We start from the raw sequence: 19,232 nt of genomic DNA, 5'->3' as shown, positions 1-19,232 counted from the left end.
AATGGTAGCTACATATTAGCACTCAAGGCTACAATAAATTATACAATTGCAAAAAATAAAATAAAAGCTGGTTTGCCTTTGGTAACTCTTTTTTTGGTGGTTTTCTCATGGAGATTCCATTAGAATTTTTGTAAAAACAAAGAAATAAAATTGTGGTTTTCGCAATAGTTAATACACTAAGCGACAAGTTAAATTATGGTTAAATTATTTAACCATTTTAATTGTGTATGGTGAAGTTGGACAAATACATTTGAGCATCAGTGGATTTTCACTACTTTGAATGTGTGAAGACTATGTTCACTAGGCCATTTTAGAATATTTTTGTTCTATTACTGTATGTTTTCTTTTGACACCCGTTGTTGAAACTGCTCCATGTTTTGAGGGAGGAAAAGCCAAACTCACACCCACACCCAGTTAATTCTTCAAGACAGACTGAACACTGTTTTCATGAGGTGCATTGAGGTCTTGTGCAGTATGCTGACATTTTGTGTAATGTCATGCACGACACATCACTTAATCTTTTGGAATAAATGCGTGTGTAATGATTATATATAATAATAAATGCAGTTAAATGAAAAGCCAAAGGGAAACACAAACCATAACATTATGTATGTTTTTGTCTTAGAACTCAATGTCACTTTTACATGTACAACATTGGTTTTCTTGAGCAAATCTTGGTTAGCATTGTCGTCAGTATTAGGTCCGACTCCTGATTTCCTACTTTTTGTTGTGCATGTTAGTTGTGGTTGTGTGGCTTTTTGAGGTGTATTCAGAAATCTGGGTGTATTGCGGTTTAGTCACAGTGCTGAGTCACTGGCCACAGCGGAACATGAACTGGCAATTGGTGAGAAAAAGAGTCAAACACCAAGGTTTTAGATTAATGACAAATTTTTAACCGCCTGACACCCTTAGTTGTGATACTGTTGAATTATCAGCACTTGCATTGTGCCTGTCTGTGGAAACTGCAGCACCTATAAACAGAGTGGAATCAAATCAAAGATCAGAATCAAAGGTCAAATTCAACACCCTTCCCCCTACAATGTTCACCCAGTCTACAAACTTGAAGAAATAGCTCAAAGAGTAGTTGCCCTGTACATTTTAAAAGTAAAAAATATAATAATAATGTTCTCAGCTCATCTATTATCACTTTATGTTGCTCTGCTTCAATATTATAAATGAGAATCACTGTAGCTTTTATACTGAGCAATTCCTGGAATGTTCAACCTTTCAAGAGGCTGTTGGTCTCTTACACTATTAAAACAATGTAAGGCATTTGCCATAGATCCCAAACATAACAAACAAAGCATTCTCAAAGTCAAACAGCTCTCTGTACCATCTGCGTCATTTCCATTTTCTTCTTCACCCTCTGGCGTGGGCTCTGCTTGAGATTCCCTCTCTAATTTCATTTATTCTCGCTTTGGACCCGTTCATGAGCATCCAGTGTACTGCACACAATACTTTAAATTAAACAGTCACGTACTAAAATAAAGCCACAGGCCTACAGTTGTTGGAATGACATTTGCGATTGTGCGTACCTTGGGGAAAAAAAGCATATTGGGTAGTGGGGTCAGGGCCTGAACTCATTCACACATTAGGTTGAAATATAGGGGCACGTGTAGGCCTGTCGCAATGAAATAAAGCCATAAAATTAGTGAACATAAACTCTTGAGTCTCAATTTACTTGAAACAAACAGGACATTTTGGTGGCACACATTCTGAGTGAATTATTGCTGAGCCAAACACTCTGTTCGTTATTGAGAAAGATTCGGATATTGCAGAGACATTGATGAATTGCATTGAATATAATGGAAAGTTTGAAACACAAAAAGGTTTTATTGTGGTTTGCCGTGTGCAGTTTTCAATTTGATCCCGATGCCAGATACACGTGTTATATCACATGTGTTTTTAAAACATGGTGACATCACGCCTATGAACCTTGAACATACAGCCCAATAAAGCCAAAAAGGACGTATGTTCCCCATTATTTGTTAGGTAATACATGAGCGCTGCTACAGCTGGTGAAGTCATACCCATTGACAAGCACTTGCACGTATTCCCTCCTGCATCATCAACGTCCTCTTTCACCATTTGGCTCATAGCTCACCATTTGTTCAGCATTGCCAAACACGCTAACTTGTTGATTGGAGCCAGGGACCTTCTTGAGTGACCCCTAATGTGTATTACATAACAGCCGTGGTCCAATTAACTTTGCTGCCCACCCTGCATGTGGTTCCAAGGAGCGGTAAAGGCCGGCGTATTGTGGAGGGGACACCGAAACTGAGAGGGGTTACAATAATGCTGTGTCTTTTCTCCAATAATTGTGTCCATAATAATTATCCATAATTGGACCACCTGCAAAACAATGGAACGTTGTCCCGCTGTTGCAATCGAACAAAAGGGCTGCTCCTTCACACTGGTTATTTTATGACAGGACATATCGGTCAAAAGTCAAGATTAAAACACGTCTCAAAAACTCAATCCATGGCATTTTATTCTCTGCAGATGCAAAGATGATGGATGAAGTGAGCCAAATGGTCCAAAAAAATTTCCATTATTCAAAGGTCACTAATCAAATTGACCAAGTTGCCAGAAGGTTGCAGCTTTTAGACAGCCAGTATATAAAAACTGGGTTTAGTTGCTATGGAGAGGAAATCCCCAATGCCTTCGTGACACTCAGAAATGTTAGACTGCGTTTATACTGCAAGTCTTGATGATCAATTTGGATTTTTTGGGTCAAATACGATTATTTTGTGTCATCGTTCACATGACATTAATTGGGACCTTAGTCTGTCTAGTGTGTGATATCGCATATCTACAGAGGAGCGATGTGGGAGGGCGTAGAAATATTTGGGGGAAATGAGGTGAGGCTTTTCGATCTATTTTCATGGAGACGTCTACTAAAGATGACACCACGTCATTTCCGTGTGTAATAAATGCTTCATGTTTCAAGTGTGATTAAATTAAAAGTAAAATATAAAGTCAACAGTGTTACTCAAAACAACTTTGCAGATTTATAGACGATTGTCAGTAATCTCCCAAGCACTCTGGCCCGCCTGCGCGGAGCATATTTTGGGCTATAGATGACATATACTGTAGGTCTGATAAATGCGACGTGTCCGTTCAGACTAAGGTCGCATTGTAAAAAAAAAAAATCCAATACGTATCTGATTTAGGACCCAATAAGAAAGTAACTCAGGTCAGATTTGAAAAGATCGAAATTAAGCCGTTCGGGCTGTCATAAAATTCAGATACAGGTCACAAAAAATAGTTTTCAATTGTGTCTCTCAATTTTCGATTCCACACAGGTGATGAATGGTTTGAGTAAGAAGAAAAGCATAACTAGAAGTACAATACAATTAGGGCTACAACAACAATTATTTTAATTGATTAGGTTGCTGATTGTTTGTCAATTGATGAATTGGATTAAAAAAATAAACAAGTTTTAATTTCTATCCCATTACAGTGGACTGCAGCATAATCACAGTTTGGGACTCACAGATTAACCCATTGATTTTTTTTTTACGAGATATGAATAGCGGGTTCCACTGTATTTAAAATTGACAGTGCAGAAAATGGACTGCAGAAGACAAACTAATTATGACTCGGTACCGGTTTGGTCTTTACAATGTCAGAAAATGGCTACAAATGATCATTGTTTTTCAAAATAAAAGCTGATGTTTGCATTTTGATTAAGCACATTATTTACTGTTAAGAGGCTCAAATTTAGATTATTTGGACAATTTAAAAATAAGGTTGAAATTAAAAATTGATTAATTTGACAATTGATTCAATGTTGATTAATTGTTGCACCTCTAAATCCAATAGGATCTCAGTTCATGAAGTTTTATTTCCCGCTTCTCTTCTGCTAAACCAAACTGCATAGCCAGGTCAGAAACACGACATGATTCTCATGTTTAGTTATTGCAGTAGTGTATTCCCTTCCATTTTTTAGTAATAAGTAATGTAAGTAATATGATCTTTTGCTCGTTTCACTTCCCCAGGAGCCATACCGAGGGCAAATAGCAATGTCACAGAATTAACAAAACTCGTATCTCAGGCACCACTGTACAGTACTAGAAAATCTTTTGTGTTTTGCATACGCCTAGAACATGTTAAAAGAGTGTGAGTGGAAAGTACTCTACTACTTTCGTCGCTAGACTATTAGTCGCAATTTCTTGGAAATGTTGTGGTATGTACTTTTAAGATCTCTTGCCGGGGGGTGCGTGTGTGATCATTTTGTCCATTGGAGTTTCAACATTTTCTGCTTAAGTAACCTGCTCTGCTTGTCAGCATCAATGTGACAGCTGACGCACTCAAAGCTTGAATCCTGGAACTTGTAATGAGACTTATAACAGGCATGACGTGGACGGACCAAATGTCCCAATGTATTTGTTTTATCTACAGTCTGTATTTCAGTGGGCCCTCTTTCCACTCTAATCCTGGACAGGAAATTAAAAAAGATTTAGGAAAATGCTTCATTTTATTAAGCCAAGCAAACAGTCTATATTTACAGTGGATATATAAAGACAACACTTCACAGTTCAAATACCAAGGGTTTGTGTACTGTTAATAATAAATAATATTGCTTAATTGTGATCACAAGCCAATCTATAAATATGAAAGGGTACACATGACTATCAACTTGTATTACAAACTATGCAACAACGCTGTAAAGGACAAACTCTGGACAACATGAGAGCAAATAAACGGGACAGTGCTTTTCTTGCGCAGGTGTTTCCGCAACCTCAATTTCTTTTCAAAAGTAAATTATACCGTTAACCAAAACTGACCCACCCAGCAAGATAAATAAGAGCACAAAAGAGCAGACACATAATGAATCCAATACTGTGGGATGTGCTGAGTGCTTAAGTACTTGAAACCCATGCACAGTAAGTACAGTGGGTACTGGCTCTTGAAAGCAACTGTGATGCCGCTTTTCCTCCTTGGCAAGGCCATGTCGTCACATCACTGTCATCTGATTGGCCGACAGCGATGCAGCAAGCAACGCCGTGGCACGCGCCCGTTTCCTTATTTTACGCAAGCTAGGCAAGAGGTGCCTGCCGGACTTCGCCAAATTCATAAAAATACAGTACAGTATATACAATAAACATAATAATGTTTTACAACAACACTGAACTATATTTACAATTTAATATATATTTGTGGGTGGATTTTTAATGATTGTGGTAAAAAAAATAAAATTTCTCGAGTACACACATCATTCATCTGGTCGTGTATTCCCATTCACTTGAATGAGAGAACCCGACCGCAAAGTATTGGCACAAACATCCGAGTAGTACGCTAAGTGTATTTCTTGTTTCTGAGTTTTTGTTTGGCAAATTTGCCACTTTATAAAGTGGCAAATTTGCGAGTTTTTTTCTCGGAATATTACCCGCCTCTGGAAAGAAAATAAATTAAAATGTGGCCCTGATACGCCGTCGTAAAAAACAAACACAAATAGTTGATAGATTTGTGTTGTTTGGCAATTCATCAGTTGGATATGCGCTGTTGTCCAGCGTTTGCTCTTTCTATTTATTTATTTTAAGATACAGGTTCATAAAAATTATGCTAGCAAATCATTTTTGTCGGCTAAAAATGTTGGTCCGGTATTGGTGCCAGTAGTTGGTGCAACACTGGATCAACGTCTTGAATTTGCCATCTTTCCAACCTAAAAAGTGTTCAATAACTGATGTGTGAGAGCAGTGCTCCTAAACCATTGGCCCACGGGCCATTAGTTAAATCAGCAGCTCCCACATTCGTTTTTGATCAGGTCATTACCCCACGACTACTCCCCAGATCATGTCCAATGTCCATATATCTTAGCCCTTAAGTTACGGAATGATCTACCACGGACGACCCTGTATAACCTGGCCTAATTGTTGAGTTCAAACTTCAGCTCATCTTTGACCTCCATGTGTCTGTTCCTTTGCTCAGAGTCCAGTTGTGTAACTTTTCCAGAGCTCAGCGAAACAACAAACAACATCCCTCTCATGTTACCGCCCTGCAATCCAGGTTCCCACCAAAGGCCAGTTAATTTGACCGCACTAAACTGAACCTCATGACTAACGCATCAGAGCAGCTGTGTTTGGGTTGTGTGCTAACATGAGAAGACACTAGCTAAACGACTTTGTGACGCAACAGTTGTACATAGGAAGGTGAGTGGAGGTACAGTGTAGCGTGACGATAGCACAGCAGGTGCTGGTATGTTTGTGTGGTTTGTGTTGTAATCAGTTGTGCCCTGAGCAGGACACTTGGAGAGCACAATGTTGAATATCAACATTCGTCATGAGTTGTGTTTAGCTGCTGGCATTTACAGTTTTTTTCACTGTTGCCATTTACAGCTTAGGATCAAAGAGACCATGACTGGATTTTATCTATTTGTTGCATATATTGATTGCACAATGTGAGTAAATGGACATCTTCCAAAATCCTCTTCTTTTTTTCTTCCCAAAGATTTCACAACATAGTCAATCAAGACTAATGCATAAAATGCTGGATTTTCGTAAAAAAAAAAAAAGACTATCCATTTTTGAGGGATGACATAACAGCATTTACTTTGAGGAGGTCTGAATTACACAATTGAGTTAGACAGTGTGTTGGCCAGAGAGTTTGGTTGGGAATGTGGAGACAGATGAAGCTTGCATGCAAGGCAATATTTGACACACACAGTACGTGTCATTCATTTTTCCTTTTATTACATAAATGGCTAAGAGAAAAACTTATTTTTAAAAGTATGTATACGATAGGTCAACTAACATCTGCCTTTTAAATAGATAATCAAATAATACCAAACTATGTCCTTGTTGATAATAGCCAACGCAATCATGTTAAATCCCTTACATCAGAGATATTGTACAGAATACTGTACTGTGTCTGTAATTCCACTCCGTTAAAGGTATCTGCTGCAGAAGTCTTCAAAAAAGTGTTTTAAGTTAACTTGGCGTGAGCAGGTGTCAAATTTGACAAGGTGGGCGGCAGTATTACATTGCTTTGAATTGTTGACAGGTTGTATGTATATGGCTCTAGATGTTGTCATGGCAGCAGAATATAAAAGGTTTAAGAGGTAATAAAATGAGGTAAAGCATCCTTCTTCTCACAGCATGGACCCGCATTAGTTACATGGTGTGGAATTGCTACAAGTAATACTTTGGCCATCTCAAATTGATCTGAGAAGACAAGTGTGTGTACATCTCCACTTGGGTCACATTCCACTAAAGCAGCGGATGGCTCCTGCTGTCTGGTTCACATGTGGTTTGCTCCTTATGTAACAAGCACAAGATTTGGGTGTGGAGAGGGTACGTACAAGTCATCTTGAAGGAAAATCAAAAACTCATGCTGATTTATCAGCTTTATTACATTAGCTCACAAGACCTGTTTTTCTGAAACAAGAACAATCAACTTGAGAATAAAAGATTTGTTTTTGAATTTTGCAGCCTTTGGAACATTTTAATTGGGAGGTACCGCTGTGAGTTGTTTTTCAAATAGTTCACATATGGCAATAAATAACTATTTTTCTGGACTTTATTGGGGGACTTTATCTTGTATACGTAGTGCTTGTATACCTTCGAGGTTCTTGAAGCACTTTAACACTGGCACATTTACCTACGCAGGGAGCAACTGAGGGTTCAGTATCTTGCTCAAGGACACTTTGACAAATGCTCAGAATCAAACTCACAAGTTCAACCTTTGGGTTGGGAGAAGATCACTTGACCACCTGAGCCACCACGCCCATTTTATGCAATGTTTGGCACATGTTGCACGTCTGTCCGTTCATCTTCGTTTAATATGCTGTAGAGGTGCAACAATTAATCGATTATCAAATTAATGGATAATTATTTTTGAAAGTCAAATGATAGTTGAAATGTAATTAAATTGAACTTTATCCAAATGTTCCAAATTTCAGCTTCTTTATCCAGAGTATGTACTCCTCAATGAAAGCAGACTAATGACCTTTGTGTTGAATCAAAATAAAACAAAATTGGCTTTTACTTTGGGGAAACAATGATCGTTTTTGCCCATTTTGTGACGTTACGAAAAATTACGAAATGATGTGTCCTTACTCTGGAACCCAAGTTAACTAGTTAGGTTACAACTTTTTCTTCAATTACTAACTGCCAAAACCAATTAACCCACAACTTTTTTTCCTCAGCTTTGACCCATTGTATTTGTATGTGTATGTAATATTGGCTTATAAAAAAACTTTTTTAAATACATTTTTTTATTAGTGGGTCTTATATTCCAGTGTTCCCAAATAGACTGACATTTACACTACAACTTTATTTGACCCCTAAATAGTTTGTCTTTTTGAGGTTAGTAGGGTCCCATCTGGCTATTAGGAGTTCCGAGACTCATGCCATTGGACTGAGAGTATTATTTATAGCTAACCATGCGGTGGCTGGACAGTCAAACACTAGAGCCAGTAAATACTTGGATAAACGCAGGCCCAGGCAGAGAAGAGCATGTAAACAGTGTGATCAGCTGCTTTGAATGGATGCAGAAGTGTCTTTCTCATAGCTTGTCATTCCTCCCTCGTACTCTCATTGGCTCCCCAGTTGGGCCCGCCTACCTTGTGCTGTCATTGGCTCCTCATTTCGCGGCCAGCCTTCTTCGTATCACAATTGGCTCCCCATCTTGTCGTCCCGCCTGCTTCTTACTCATTGGCTGCCCTCGTAGGGCCAGCCCAGAGCACATGCCTCGCGATTCTCTCTCTTGACTGAAATGAGGTGAAATCTGTCAGTGGACTCAGTTCTGTACTGTACAAACCGGTCGTTGTAGCACATCTTAATGGAAAAACATCATGTTTTGGAAAACAGAACGACAGCGTTTTACAAACCAAGATTTTGACAATACTGAGTCATAGTATTGTGTGCTAATCTCGGTCGTCCCTTTAGTCAGAAGAGGGAGTGAAAACAAACTTCTTTTTTTCCCACGGAATACCACTCTATTGTTTAGTGAAGTGGTTCGGAGCTTGTCTTTTTTTTTTTTTTCTTTTTTTGAGATGGCGCTGCAGACGCGTGGGGCAGCGCAGTAAAAGTTTTGCCTCTTCCGGAGAGCACCTTACACCCGCTGCTTCCCTCCTGCCTGGGCTCCACTAACCTGCCGACATGACCCTCGGCGCGGTGTCCGGCTCCGGCGACTCGTCGGCGGTCAGCTTCTGCTCATGTTGCGGGGCCAAAATTGTGCCTTACTTCAGCGACGACGCCTTGGTGTCAAATAATGAAATCAACCAACTGTAAGTGCTTTCTTACTATAGTTGGAAATCACGTTTCTTCTTTGTCCTACAAATCAATCATACAATTTTAGTGTATATACGTAAATACACAGCCAAGATACTTTGTGTATATATTCATATTTGGGTATTGTGACATTTGTAAATGGTTTGCAATGTACTGCTAAATGTACTTCCGCTTACTCATCGTCGTCATCGTCATCGTCAATGCTGTTTGACCTTATTGAGCCATACAGTTTGACTGTACAGAGCATGCGTCGTTTTAGCCTTTCACAGGTCCATGCATGTCACATCACCTGAGATTATTGGGGAATTTGCCTACGGTGTAATGCACAATATTTTATTTGTAGATAAATAGTACATTTTTTTAAATGTATTTTTTGTAAAACCCAAATTCGTTTTGAAAAAAAAAATCGTTCCACATCTTTAGCATCTGTTTTAGCCTGTTTAACATGTAGTTTTCACCAGAATTTAATAACAATATGGAACAAGACATGTTGTAATTCATTTGTTAGACTATATGAAGCGGTTCACATATTTGGTGCATGCTGAAAATATTCTTGTGTTGATTTTTTTCTTCTTCTTTGGCAAGTAGTTTGCTGATCAATACTTTTATTTAAGGAGCAACTTTCAAATTTTGAGGCATGTTTTTTGCAGTTTAATAATCCGTGTCCATATTTTTTTTTAAATATAGTTTTTAAAACATGCTCACATTATGAACACAAACCATTATTATCCATTCTAAGGGCTCCCAGATTATTACCAGAGCAAATTACTCTCTTCCCTCCACCATGCGGGAAATAAAATTGTTGCTAACATAAAGACCACAGTTGGCGTTGGCACTGTTCTTCTTTTATTTATATATATATATATATATATATATATATATATATATATATATATATATATATATATATATATATGAACTTGAACGTTTGAAAAATTTACAAAATACACAATTTTAAGGTTTTTTTGGTAACACTGAAGACAATGTGTTGCTCTTGTTCACTTAGGCTGCTGAGGCGCAAGCACATCAAAACACAAGCAGCGCATACTTGACATTTTATTTTGACTTAATAAAGGCTGCAAGGGCTGATAAGAGACTGTGGATGGACCAGATGTGGCCCGTTGGCCGTACTTTGCTCAAATTTGCTTTAGCTTTTTAAGTTCATCCATGAGGTTGGTGGGTCAGGGGAAAACTATGAGCACCAAACAACAACATCTAGTGCTCATTTGAGAACCACAGCAAAATTGTTACAGTATGTACACCCTAACCTAACTATTTAAATTTACTCTACTTCTACGGGACATTATAGTATTAGCATACAAATTCTGATTAGACATAATCAATAATGCCTTGTTGGCTTGTTGAGATTGACACTGTCAGAGCTGTATTAATTTGTGTGTTTGTAGTGGAAGGGAATTGTACTTAAACATATTTTGGCTACCTTATTTAAATGCCTAAGAAGTCAAAATAGGAAGTCATGAATGCATGCCCAAAGGGGATTGTTTAAAAGCTCATCTGTCTACTCTTAATTAATGTGGACCAGATTCAATTTGTGAACATGAAAAAGGGTTGGAGAAAACTTGAATAGTTGATTCATGAGTGATTAAATCAACTTTATCCATTTTTCCAGTAAATCAATTAATGCGTCTTCACTGTCTGTGTTTTGTTGAGTGTTTCATAACATTCCTGTTCAGTCAGCAGTTGGCAGAGCTCTGCGTGAGAAATTGCCTTCTGTCATGGGTTTGGGGAAGTCAAGGGCAGCTTGAGTTTTGATTGCAATGTTTTTTTTCACTGCTCTTACGCATGAATGTACTTTGACTTTATTGGGTAACAGCTCAAGTGAGAGGGAGAGGCTGAATGTAGTGTATAAGTTCATGTTCAAATTGCTTTCTATCGATAAATGCTTCTTACGGGTTTAGACTTTTGAGGTGAAGAAGACCATAGAAATGATGTGCACATGTTGTAACACCATATACCCACGTCTTCTGTCTGTGCATATTTGTTTGTAATGCTAGGCCTGTGTGTACTACAATGCCCTCAAATCTCCATTTAATATACAGTGCTGCTCAAAAGTTTGTGAACCTCTTGAGCAATTTGGATTTTCCAATTGTTTCAACTTGATTTTGTTGTTCAATGTGAACCATTGCATTTTATATGAAATAACAGGTGTAGGTTTAGCATTTCAATGCATTGTTTTTTTTTTTTTTTTTAATTTTTTTAAATCAATTATGTAGTCAAAACTAAATTAAAAAGAGTTTTTGGTCAATTCATGTAGGTGCAAAAGTTAGTGAAAAGAAATTTTGCATCACTGACTGAAACAGAGACAAAACCATGTCACTTTAGTCTTACCCAGGTGAACCCATACAGGTCAGTCATGTTGAGAGGAAGAGAAATCTCAGGGGACCTCAGGAAGTGGGTAGTGACAGCACATCTGTCTGGGGAAAGCTATAAAGTCATCTAAACAAAATTGAGCTTCATCATTCCACTGTGAAGCAGATCATCTGTAACTATAGAACACTGAAAATTACTAAAATCCTGCCTAGAAGTGGATGACCTTCTAAATTATCAGCAAGCATGCATGCTTCAACAATCAGAAGAAAAGTCAATCGACAAGGCTTTTAATGGAAGGCTTGCTAGGTAGCCTCTGCTCACAAAAAAGCTGCCCATCTCAACTTTGCCGGCGAGTACCTGGACAAATCTGAAGCTTTTTGGAAGTCCCCTCTGTGGACAGATGAGTCCAGAATTGAACTGTTTGGTCACAACTAATGTTTGGTGAAAAGTCAACACTGCATACCAGCAAAAGAACCTTCACCGTAGAGTGAAGCTTGGGGGTGAGAATGTTAAATTCTGGACTGGCTTTTCATCCTCACGACCTGGACGACTCCACATAAGCCAGGGAAACACAAATTCAGAGGAATATTGTGAAATCCTGGATCATAACTTGAAGCTGTCCTTTGTGGAGTTACAGCCTGGTAGCCGATGGATCATGCAAGATGACAATAATCCAAAGCATTCCAGCAATACAACTAATGAATGTCTGAAGAACAACAAGATTCATGTTCTGTATGTGCCCAGTTAAATCCTGACTTAAATTCTTTCAAAATACTGTGGCGGGCAGTTTATGCTAGATGCCCATCCAACCTCTCTCAACTGGCTGTATTTTGCAAGGAAGAGTGGCAAAAATTCCCCCAAATTAGATGTGAAAGACTGATAAATCACAAAAAAAAGTGTTTGAATGAAGTTCTCATTGCAAACTATTTACAAATGTATGCAACTGTGGTACTATTTACAATTATGTGGATGTTTCAAATACAGTTTTTCTTTTTGTAACACTCCCCTGCGTGCAAGGAGACGTAGCAGGATTTGCACAACAGATCCGTTTCACTGCGATTGCCCCTTTCGCGTGCAGACGTTACACTTTCTTGACGGCCCTAGCAAGTAACAGACTGTACCCACTCCTCCGATGAATATGCATTGGACTCTGGGTACTCTTCATCGTCCCATTGAACGTCCGCCTGTGCAGAAGTGCTCGGTTGTGCTCCGCGTTTTCCGGTGTTAGCATCGCTAGCCGGTGAGGCTTTATGACGTGGTCATAGCCGCCGCGTCAACGCTTCCAACTTCGGCGTAACGCTTCCAACTTCGGCGTCAACCTCGGAGCCACCATCATCATCATCGTCGTCATCACTGTGCTCTTTAGCATTGGTCGATGAGCTGCTTGCAACCGGTCGCCATTGTTCGCTTCCTCAGCCATCTAACTCCACCTCACGTCTTCTACTGCCGCGTCAACGCTTCCAACCTTGGAGTCACCATCATCATCATCGATGATGATCATCGTCGTCATCAATGTGCTCTTTAGCACTGGTCGATGCTTTTCGCCTTTGAAAAAAATGCTCAAGCGTGAGCTGCTTGCAACCGGTCGCCATTTTCGCTACCCATCCCCAGCCATTGTCCCCTCTAGCTCCGCCTCATGTCTTCTACTGACGCCTACCCAATCTTGTCAAAAGAGTCATCGCTGCCATCTAGGGGCCAAAAATAGTCATTAGGCTAACTAGATCTGCTTGAAACTTTCACCACAGCTGGCCAAGGCTTTCCTCCACCCGTTTCCCCCCCCCCCCCCCCCCAAAAAAAAAAATTGGAGAACGTCTTTTAACGTCCTTGGCGGCCCTCCGTAGGTTTTTACTAAACGTCATTTAACGTCCTTGGCAGTGAAAGAGTTAATAAGGTTATTTTAATATTTCATACAAAAAAATCTGACCATGCCTGCAGGGTTCACAGACTTTTGAGCAGCACTGTATGTTCAGTAATTTAAAGAGTGGGGCTATATAGTATGAAATGTCTTACAAAACCACAATTGGACACAGGTGAAGCACTCTTTTTTTTGCTCTCCAAATAAAACATAGAGGAGTTGCACACTGAGGTGTGTTGTCAAACAGATGGATGTACAAAAAAATGTTTGTAGGTAGATGCTCTGTATCTAAACTCAAGTCTCTATTGTTGATGAGATGCAGTTTCTCACAGAAGTACACCATTGACATTTTTGTAGTATCTTCTCAAGGTTTCTCCCCCCCCCTCCCAAATATGTTTGTGGGTTTCCTTGCCCAGTTTGGTGGTTTAGACCAGGTAATGTCGCCAATCTTTATCAATTGTGGGCCAGTGAAACCATTTGACTCTTTTGTGATTTCTATCTTAACTCTTTCACTGCCAGAAGTTTTCAGAAACGGGTTGTCCCCAGTGCCAGCCGATTTAAGCATTTTGACTGATCTTTCAAGGTCCCCAGAAAATGTTGTGCTTGGACTATGGAAACACACATAAAAAAAATAAAAAATAAAAATTGGATGACGTCTTTTGACGTCATTGGCAGCCCTCCGTTTTTACTTGACGTCTTTAAACGTCAGTGGCAGTGAAAGTTAATCTGTTTATCAAGTCAAGTATAAATCTCTGCAGTTTATGGATTGCTTGCAATATCCGATGAAAGGCAATGGTTTGCAAATGTTTAGATTTAAATTTGGTGCTGTTGTGTTTGTAGGTTTTTGACTCATTAATTGTACGTAACTTCGTGGTTGCTACATGCCCACTCAAGTCAGAAAAAAAAAAAACTGACGGCAAGAATGTCCAGCGTCTAAAACTTTGCATCAGCTGCCAATCTGAGGCATTTCGAAATAAACAATTTTAAGTTAAACAAGGGTTCTAAACGATTACTGTACTCGATTGCTAAAATAGCTGTTGAATAATTTACTGATCGCTTAGTAGTTAAAGGTAGGCTTTAATTTCCCTAATATGAGGAGTACTTAAATAGATATTTATAATTTTATTTGAATGTAAGATTCAACCAAGTTTTTTTTTTAAGATTTCAGAATGTTTTTGTTGTATGCAGAAATAACGTGTTCTCTGTAGCAGTTAAATGATTTAATAAATGCAGCACAGTATTTTATATATATATATATATATATATATATATATATATATATATATATATATATATATATATATATGTTTTTTTTTTTTATTCAGGTAAAAATAGTAGCGAGTGTAATGAGACTGAGGAGAAAAGGGTCATTGGGCCAAATTTGGACTTTTTCATTTAAGGGTGAACTCACTTTTGTTGCCAGTGGTTTACACGTGAATCTTCTGTGTGTTGGGTTATTTTGAGAGGAACGTAAATTTATAGTTAGGCAATCTTTACACTAACTACTTCTACATTGTCATTACTTCAGTGTTGAAGAAAATTCCTTCCCCAGAATGTTCCCACGAAGCATAGAATTGTTACCAATTGTAATAAAAGAAATACATTTTCAGGAGGAATTTAAGGGTCTGGTTAAAACTGTGATTGTTTTATTTCATTACAGGGGACATAATGGAAAATTGACGTTTTCATCACTTATAAGCAAACAGTTGGGTCTTTGGAGTTTTGTCCACTCATCCTTTGTACACGACCATGTAAATGTTTAGTGAGCTTCCTATTTCCGAAAATTTGTTTGTGAGCAAGCCTTTCTTAATTTTACCTCGCTGTGACATAGCAGTGCAGCAAATTCACATAATACCACCCCAACAGTTTCTCTGCCCAGCTAGGTTGGGCAAAGGTCTGTAATTTTGAAAAAGATGCATTTACTCGAATGGTTAGCTAAATTGTGCGTGTGGGGAGCAGGGATTGTTGGCGATGTGTCAGTTGCATTTGCCACATACACTACTTTTAATAAGTTTATGTTATTGCAATACAATTGTCCATATAGCATATAAACAAAAGCATCTGTATTAGTTGCTAAAAATGTTATCTTTAGAGTGACCTGGTTTCCAACTTTTAGTTATCAGTCGTTTTCGCCTTTGCCCAGCAATCTGCAGTCAGACTGGAATGAAACCTAACGTTGGTGTTGTGCAGATGGACAACAGAGTGAGCCTCAAATGAATGTTGTTCACATCAATGTCGGACGCCTCCATTTGTTGGCAATGCCTAATGAACTTCACTGCCCCTCATCTTAAAGCACATTTTTTCCACAGTGACCCCTTCAAGCAGCAAGGTTACCCATGTCCATGCGCTTTCCCACGGGGTGCATGCAGCGCTATGCCTTTTGAGTCGTGCCCTGCATTGCGCACAGTCCTAAATTTATCCCACCTCACAGTGACTAATATGGGCACAGGCTGGTTGAGGCGGGGTGGTCACTTAGTGTATCTGCCTTACATAGTGATGATTGTGTCTCTGACTGATGGGCTTCTACCCTGACTCTATTCTTCAATGGCTGAAAATCAACCCTGCTCACTTAGATGGGCTTTTCCTACTTTATCCAGCCTCCTTAGTAGCCTTTTCACCTCCCATGTCAAGTCTGTATCTTAAGATAGTTTTTTTTTTTTTTTTTTTTTTAAATCATTGTGGAGTGGCCATCTGCCTCGACTGGTTGGTTATAGAGAGCCAGAGCAGAGGAACAGGGGGCAGAAAGTGAGAGACAACTCAATATTTAATTCATCCATTACTCATTTTCCAACTTTTACTTCTACTTATTGTTAGCTTCCGCAAGCCAATTATACTGATTGTCTCACGATTTTCAATTCAACCAAATTATGATTGTGTGTTAAGTACATGTTGTCAGGTCGGACTGAGTTGTTTGTCATTCATAATTTCAACATAAGAAATGGCAGTTAAGGCCTAGGGCATATGTGCTGCATACATAGGCACCTCTATAAGTTCTAATAGCATTAGACTCCACACAGTCGCTCATTTGCATATGCAGGCGACCTGTTTGAACTTCTGCAGCGTGCAGTTGTCATCAAGAACCCACAAAAGATTTTTTATGTACAGTAACTGACTGACACTGACTGAATGCCATCTATCAATAGCTGACACTTTTAAAGGACTGGTCTGTTTTTAGCTACCGTCCTTAACATACAACCCCACAACCTCTCCAATTCTCAAGCTAAGGTTCCATTCGATGAGCAGATTTGAAAGATTGTGATTGTGCACGTGCATAGCCTTCCGTTTACAACTCTCAGTGACGGTTGTATTACTGATGACAGTATACTGTAGCACAGCTTTACAAGGTCATTGCTGTGAAATTAAATATAAAGACCAAATTGAAAAAGTAGAAGATGTGGGGAATGCGTAATAGAGGATGTGATGAAGGGGAGTGAAAGGAAACAGCTGGGTCAAGGGTGGCTAGGTTGTGGGAAATGAGCACTGCACATGGATGTCGTTTTGTGTTTTTCTTTATTGTGCTTCTTGCCTGTCCGTCGCAGTTGCATGCTACACATCCGTGGGCTCAGCAAAACTCGGGAAGGAAGATTGAATGGCTGGAGGAATGCAGAGATGAAGTTACTGAGGAAAAACAGGGATGCTGTATTGTTTTGCACAAAAGGAAGGGTTTGAAACAGATCAAATCAAGAACCCTTCAAACTCTGCACATGACGTGAGTGTAGAGTAGAAACAAGAAAACATCATTTATTATGAAAAGCGTTAGTAGTTGGTGTCTTCTAAGAGTTTGTCTTTTCATATTGACACATTAGTGAGTTTGTGTGTTTCAGCATGTTTCAGGTGTCAGTTGCTCATCTTCATTTAAAACCCCAGAGGGGATGAAACTGCCCTTATTTAGCTCAGTGGAACAGGTTTGCCAAGTCTCTCTGTATTGTCCGTATGGTCTATTTTTTTCTACCATGAGCCACAAAATCAGTTTCTCGCATAATCTGACATCCATTGCGCAAGAGCTCTACCAAAAGTATTTGAAATGTTTTGCCCCATTATGTTCTAACATCATAAAATAAATAGCTGTCAGGACTGATGTGGTGCAAACAACAACTGCAACTTAAAAAAAGGAAAATAATGTTACTACTCCAGTAAGTGTCATTTAAAACTAATGTATATTGTTTGTGTTTGTTTTTTGTAAATATTTACTCATTTTTAATTTTAACACGTTATGAAAAAGATGGAACGGGGCATATTTACCACTGTTACGTCACCTTTTCTTTAAACAATGCTTAATAAACTTTTGGGAAGTGATGGTGATTTTTTTTTTTTAACCATTCCTGCTTGATGTACAACTACAATAGTTTGGGTTCTCTGTTGTCGTATTTTGCACTTCATAATGTGCCAGACAGATTTAATACTCACATTCTTAACAAAGCCACACTGTTGTAAGATGTGTGACTGTGGCTTGGCAGTTGGCATTGTCTTGCTAAAATAACCAGGGACATCCCTGAAACAGACGTTACTTGGATGGCAGCATGTGGTGCTCCAAAACCTGTATGCACCTTTCAGTATCGATATCGCATTCACAGATGTGCAACATGGCCACGAACACTCCCCTAAGGCCATCACATATGCTGCCTATGGAACTTGATGCTGATTTAAAAAAAAAAAAGATCCGGATGGTCGTTTTTTTCCCTTTGTCACAGAGGACATGAGGTCCATGATTTCTATGAATAGTTTGAAATGTGGACTCGTCAGACCAAAGCAGACTTTTCCACTACGCGTCTTTGCTGGGTTTTCATTCATTGTTAGTGAATGTCATTCTTTACCCTGAACAATTAAAAACACATGAAGCCTAATCTTAAATTTAACAATAAAGTTATTTAATTTTATAGATCTCATCTCATTAAATGTTTAGATCATTGTTCTATTAGCCGATAGAATTATCTCCATTTTTTTTTTAATCACCAGAACCAGATCAGACCTCATTAAAATATACCAGATGTCATACTTCTACTATGTTGGTTATATTGTGTATAACACTGCTTTTATATATTGTTTCTTTAGATTTTTTAATTAGTATAAGCAGCATTGGAACCACCACGGCCTTGTCACATTCTGTTGTTCCTTGCTTCTCTGCCCATAAAACCTAATGCCTTTGTGTGTCATGAAAAGCATTATGATGATTAAAGTATCATGTTGTTTGTCTTATTAATATTGTGTGGCCATTGGTGGAATCTGTGCATTTTTGTTTTTGTTTTTTTCAGATTTCAGAACTGTTTTTGACATCTTGGCTTTTAAAAGAACCACCATATGATTGTATATCAGTGAGCATAATGCAACCTGGCGGACGGCTTTGTTGTTTTGGCAGGGTTACCAGGACCAAATATAAACATGTATTATTGTCTGCTTTGATCCTGACCAGATAGTCATGTTTTTAGTGTTAATACAGCCTAAAATAACAAGAGAATTTATTTTGACTTTGGATCCCTGCTGGCTGGTGGTATGAGTTGCAGTTGCGGCCACTCTGCAAAGCTGTACTCTTTTCTTATGGTGTGCAAATTGCGATTACGCGTTTGATCACATGGTTGTTGTTATACAAGTGCCACCTGAATGCTGGAGGGCTGTCACCTGCTGTGTTGCCATCTTTAAAGATGTTTGCTGCTCCCTTGAATGTCATTCCACAAAGTCATTGGTCTCAGAATCTCTAAGGTCCGTGCACCGCGTGGTGTCTCTAAACAAAAAAAAACAGTGCCTCACACGTCCACGCTACAGCGACTGAGGATAGTACATCCCTCGTGTTTGGGCTCCCAAAACACCAACTA

The 19,232-nt window shown here is 38.9% G+C and overlaps 1 protein-coding gene across 2 annotated transcripts in view; it reads left to right on the top strand.

Moving 5' to 3' along the window:
* ssh2a (slingshot protein phosphatase 2a) overlaps positions 1-19,232 on the top strand; it is a 35,976-nt gene that overhangs the window by 5,017 nt on the left and 11,727 nt on the right. The window contains exon 1 of one of the 2 annotated variants that reach the window (XM_077566078.1): positions 8,609-9,232. The exons of the other annotated variant lie outside the window; for it this stretch is intronic. Within the exon in view, the coding sequence (XP_077422204.1) occupies positions 9,105-9,232 (128 nt within the window). The 5' untranslated portion in view covers positions 8,609-9,104. Of the gene's footprint in view, positions 1-8,608; positions 9,233-19,232 lie in introns of those variants that run through there. 2 annotated transcript variants of the gene reach the window in all.

Source organism: Vanacampus margaritifer, chromosome 5 (assembly GCF_051991255.1).
Source record: "Vanacampus margaritifer isolate UIUO_Vmar chromosome 5, RoL_Vmar_1.0, whole genome shotgun sequence".
In the NCBI taxonomy this organism is placed as follows: Eukaryota; Metazoa; Chordata; class Actinopteri; order Syngnathiformes; family Syngnathidae; genus Vanacampus; species Vanacampus margaritifer.
This window is presented reverse-complemented; position numbering and strand designations above follow the sequence as displayed.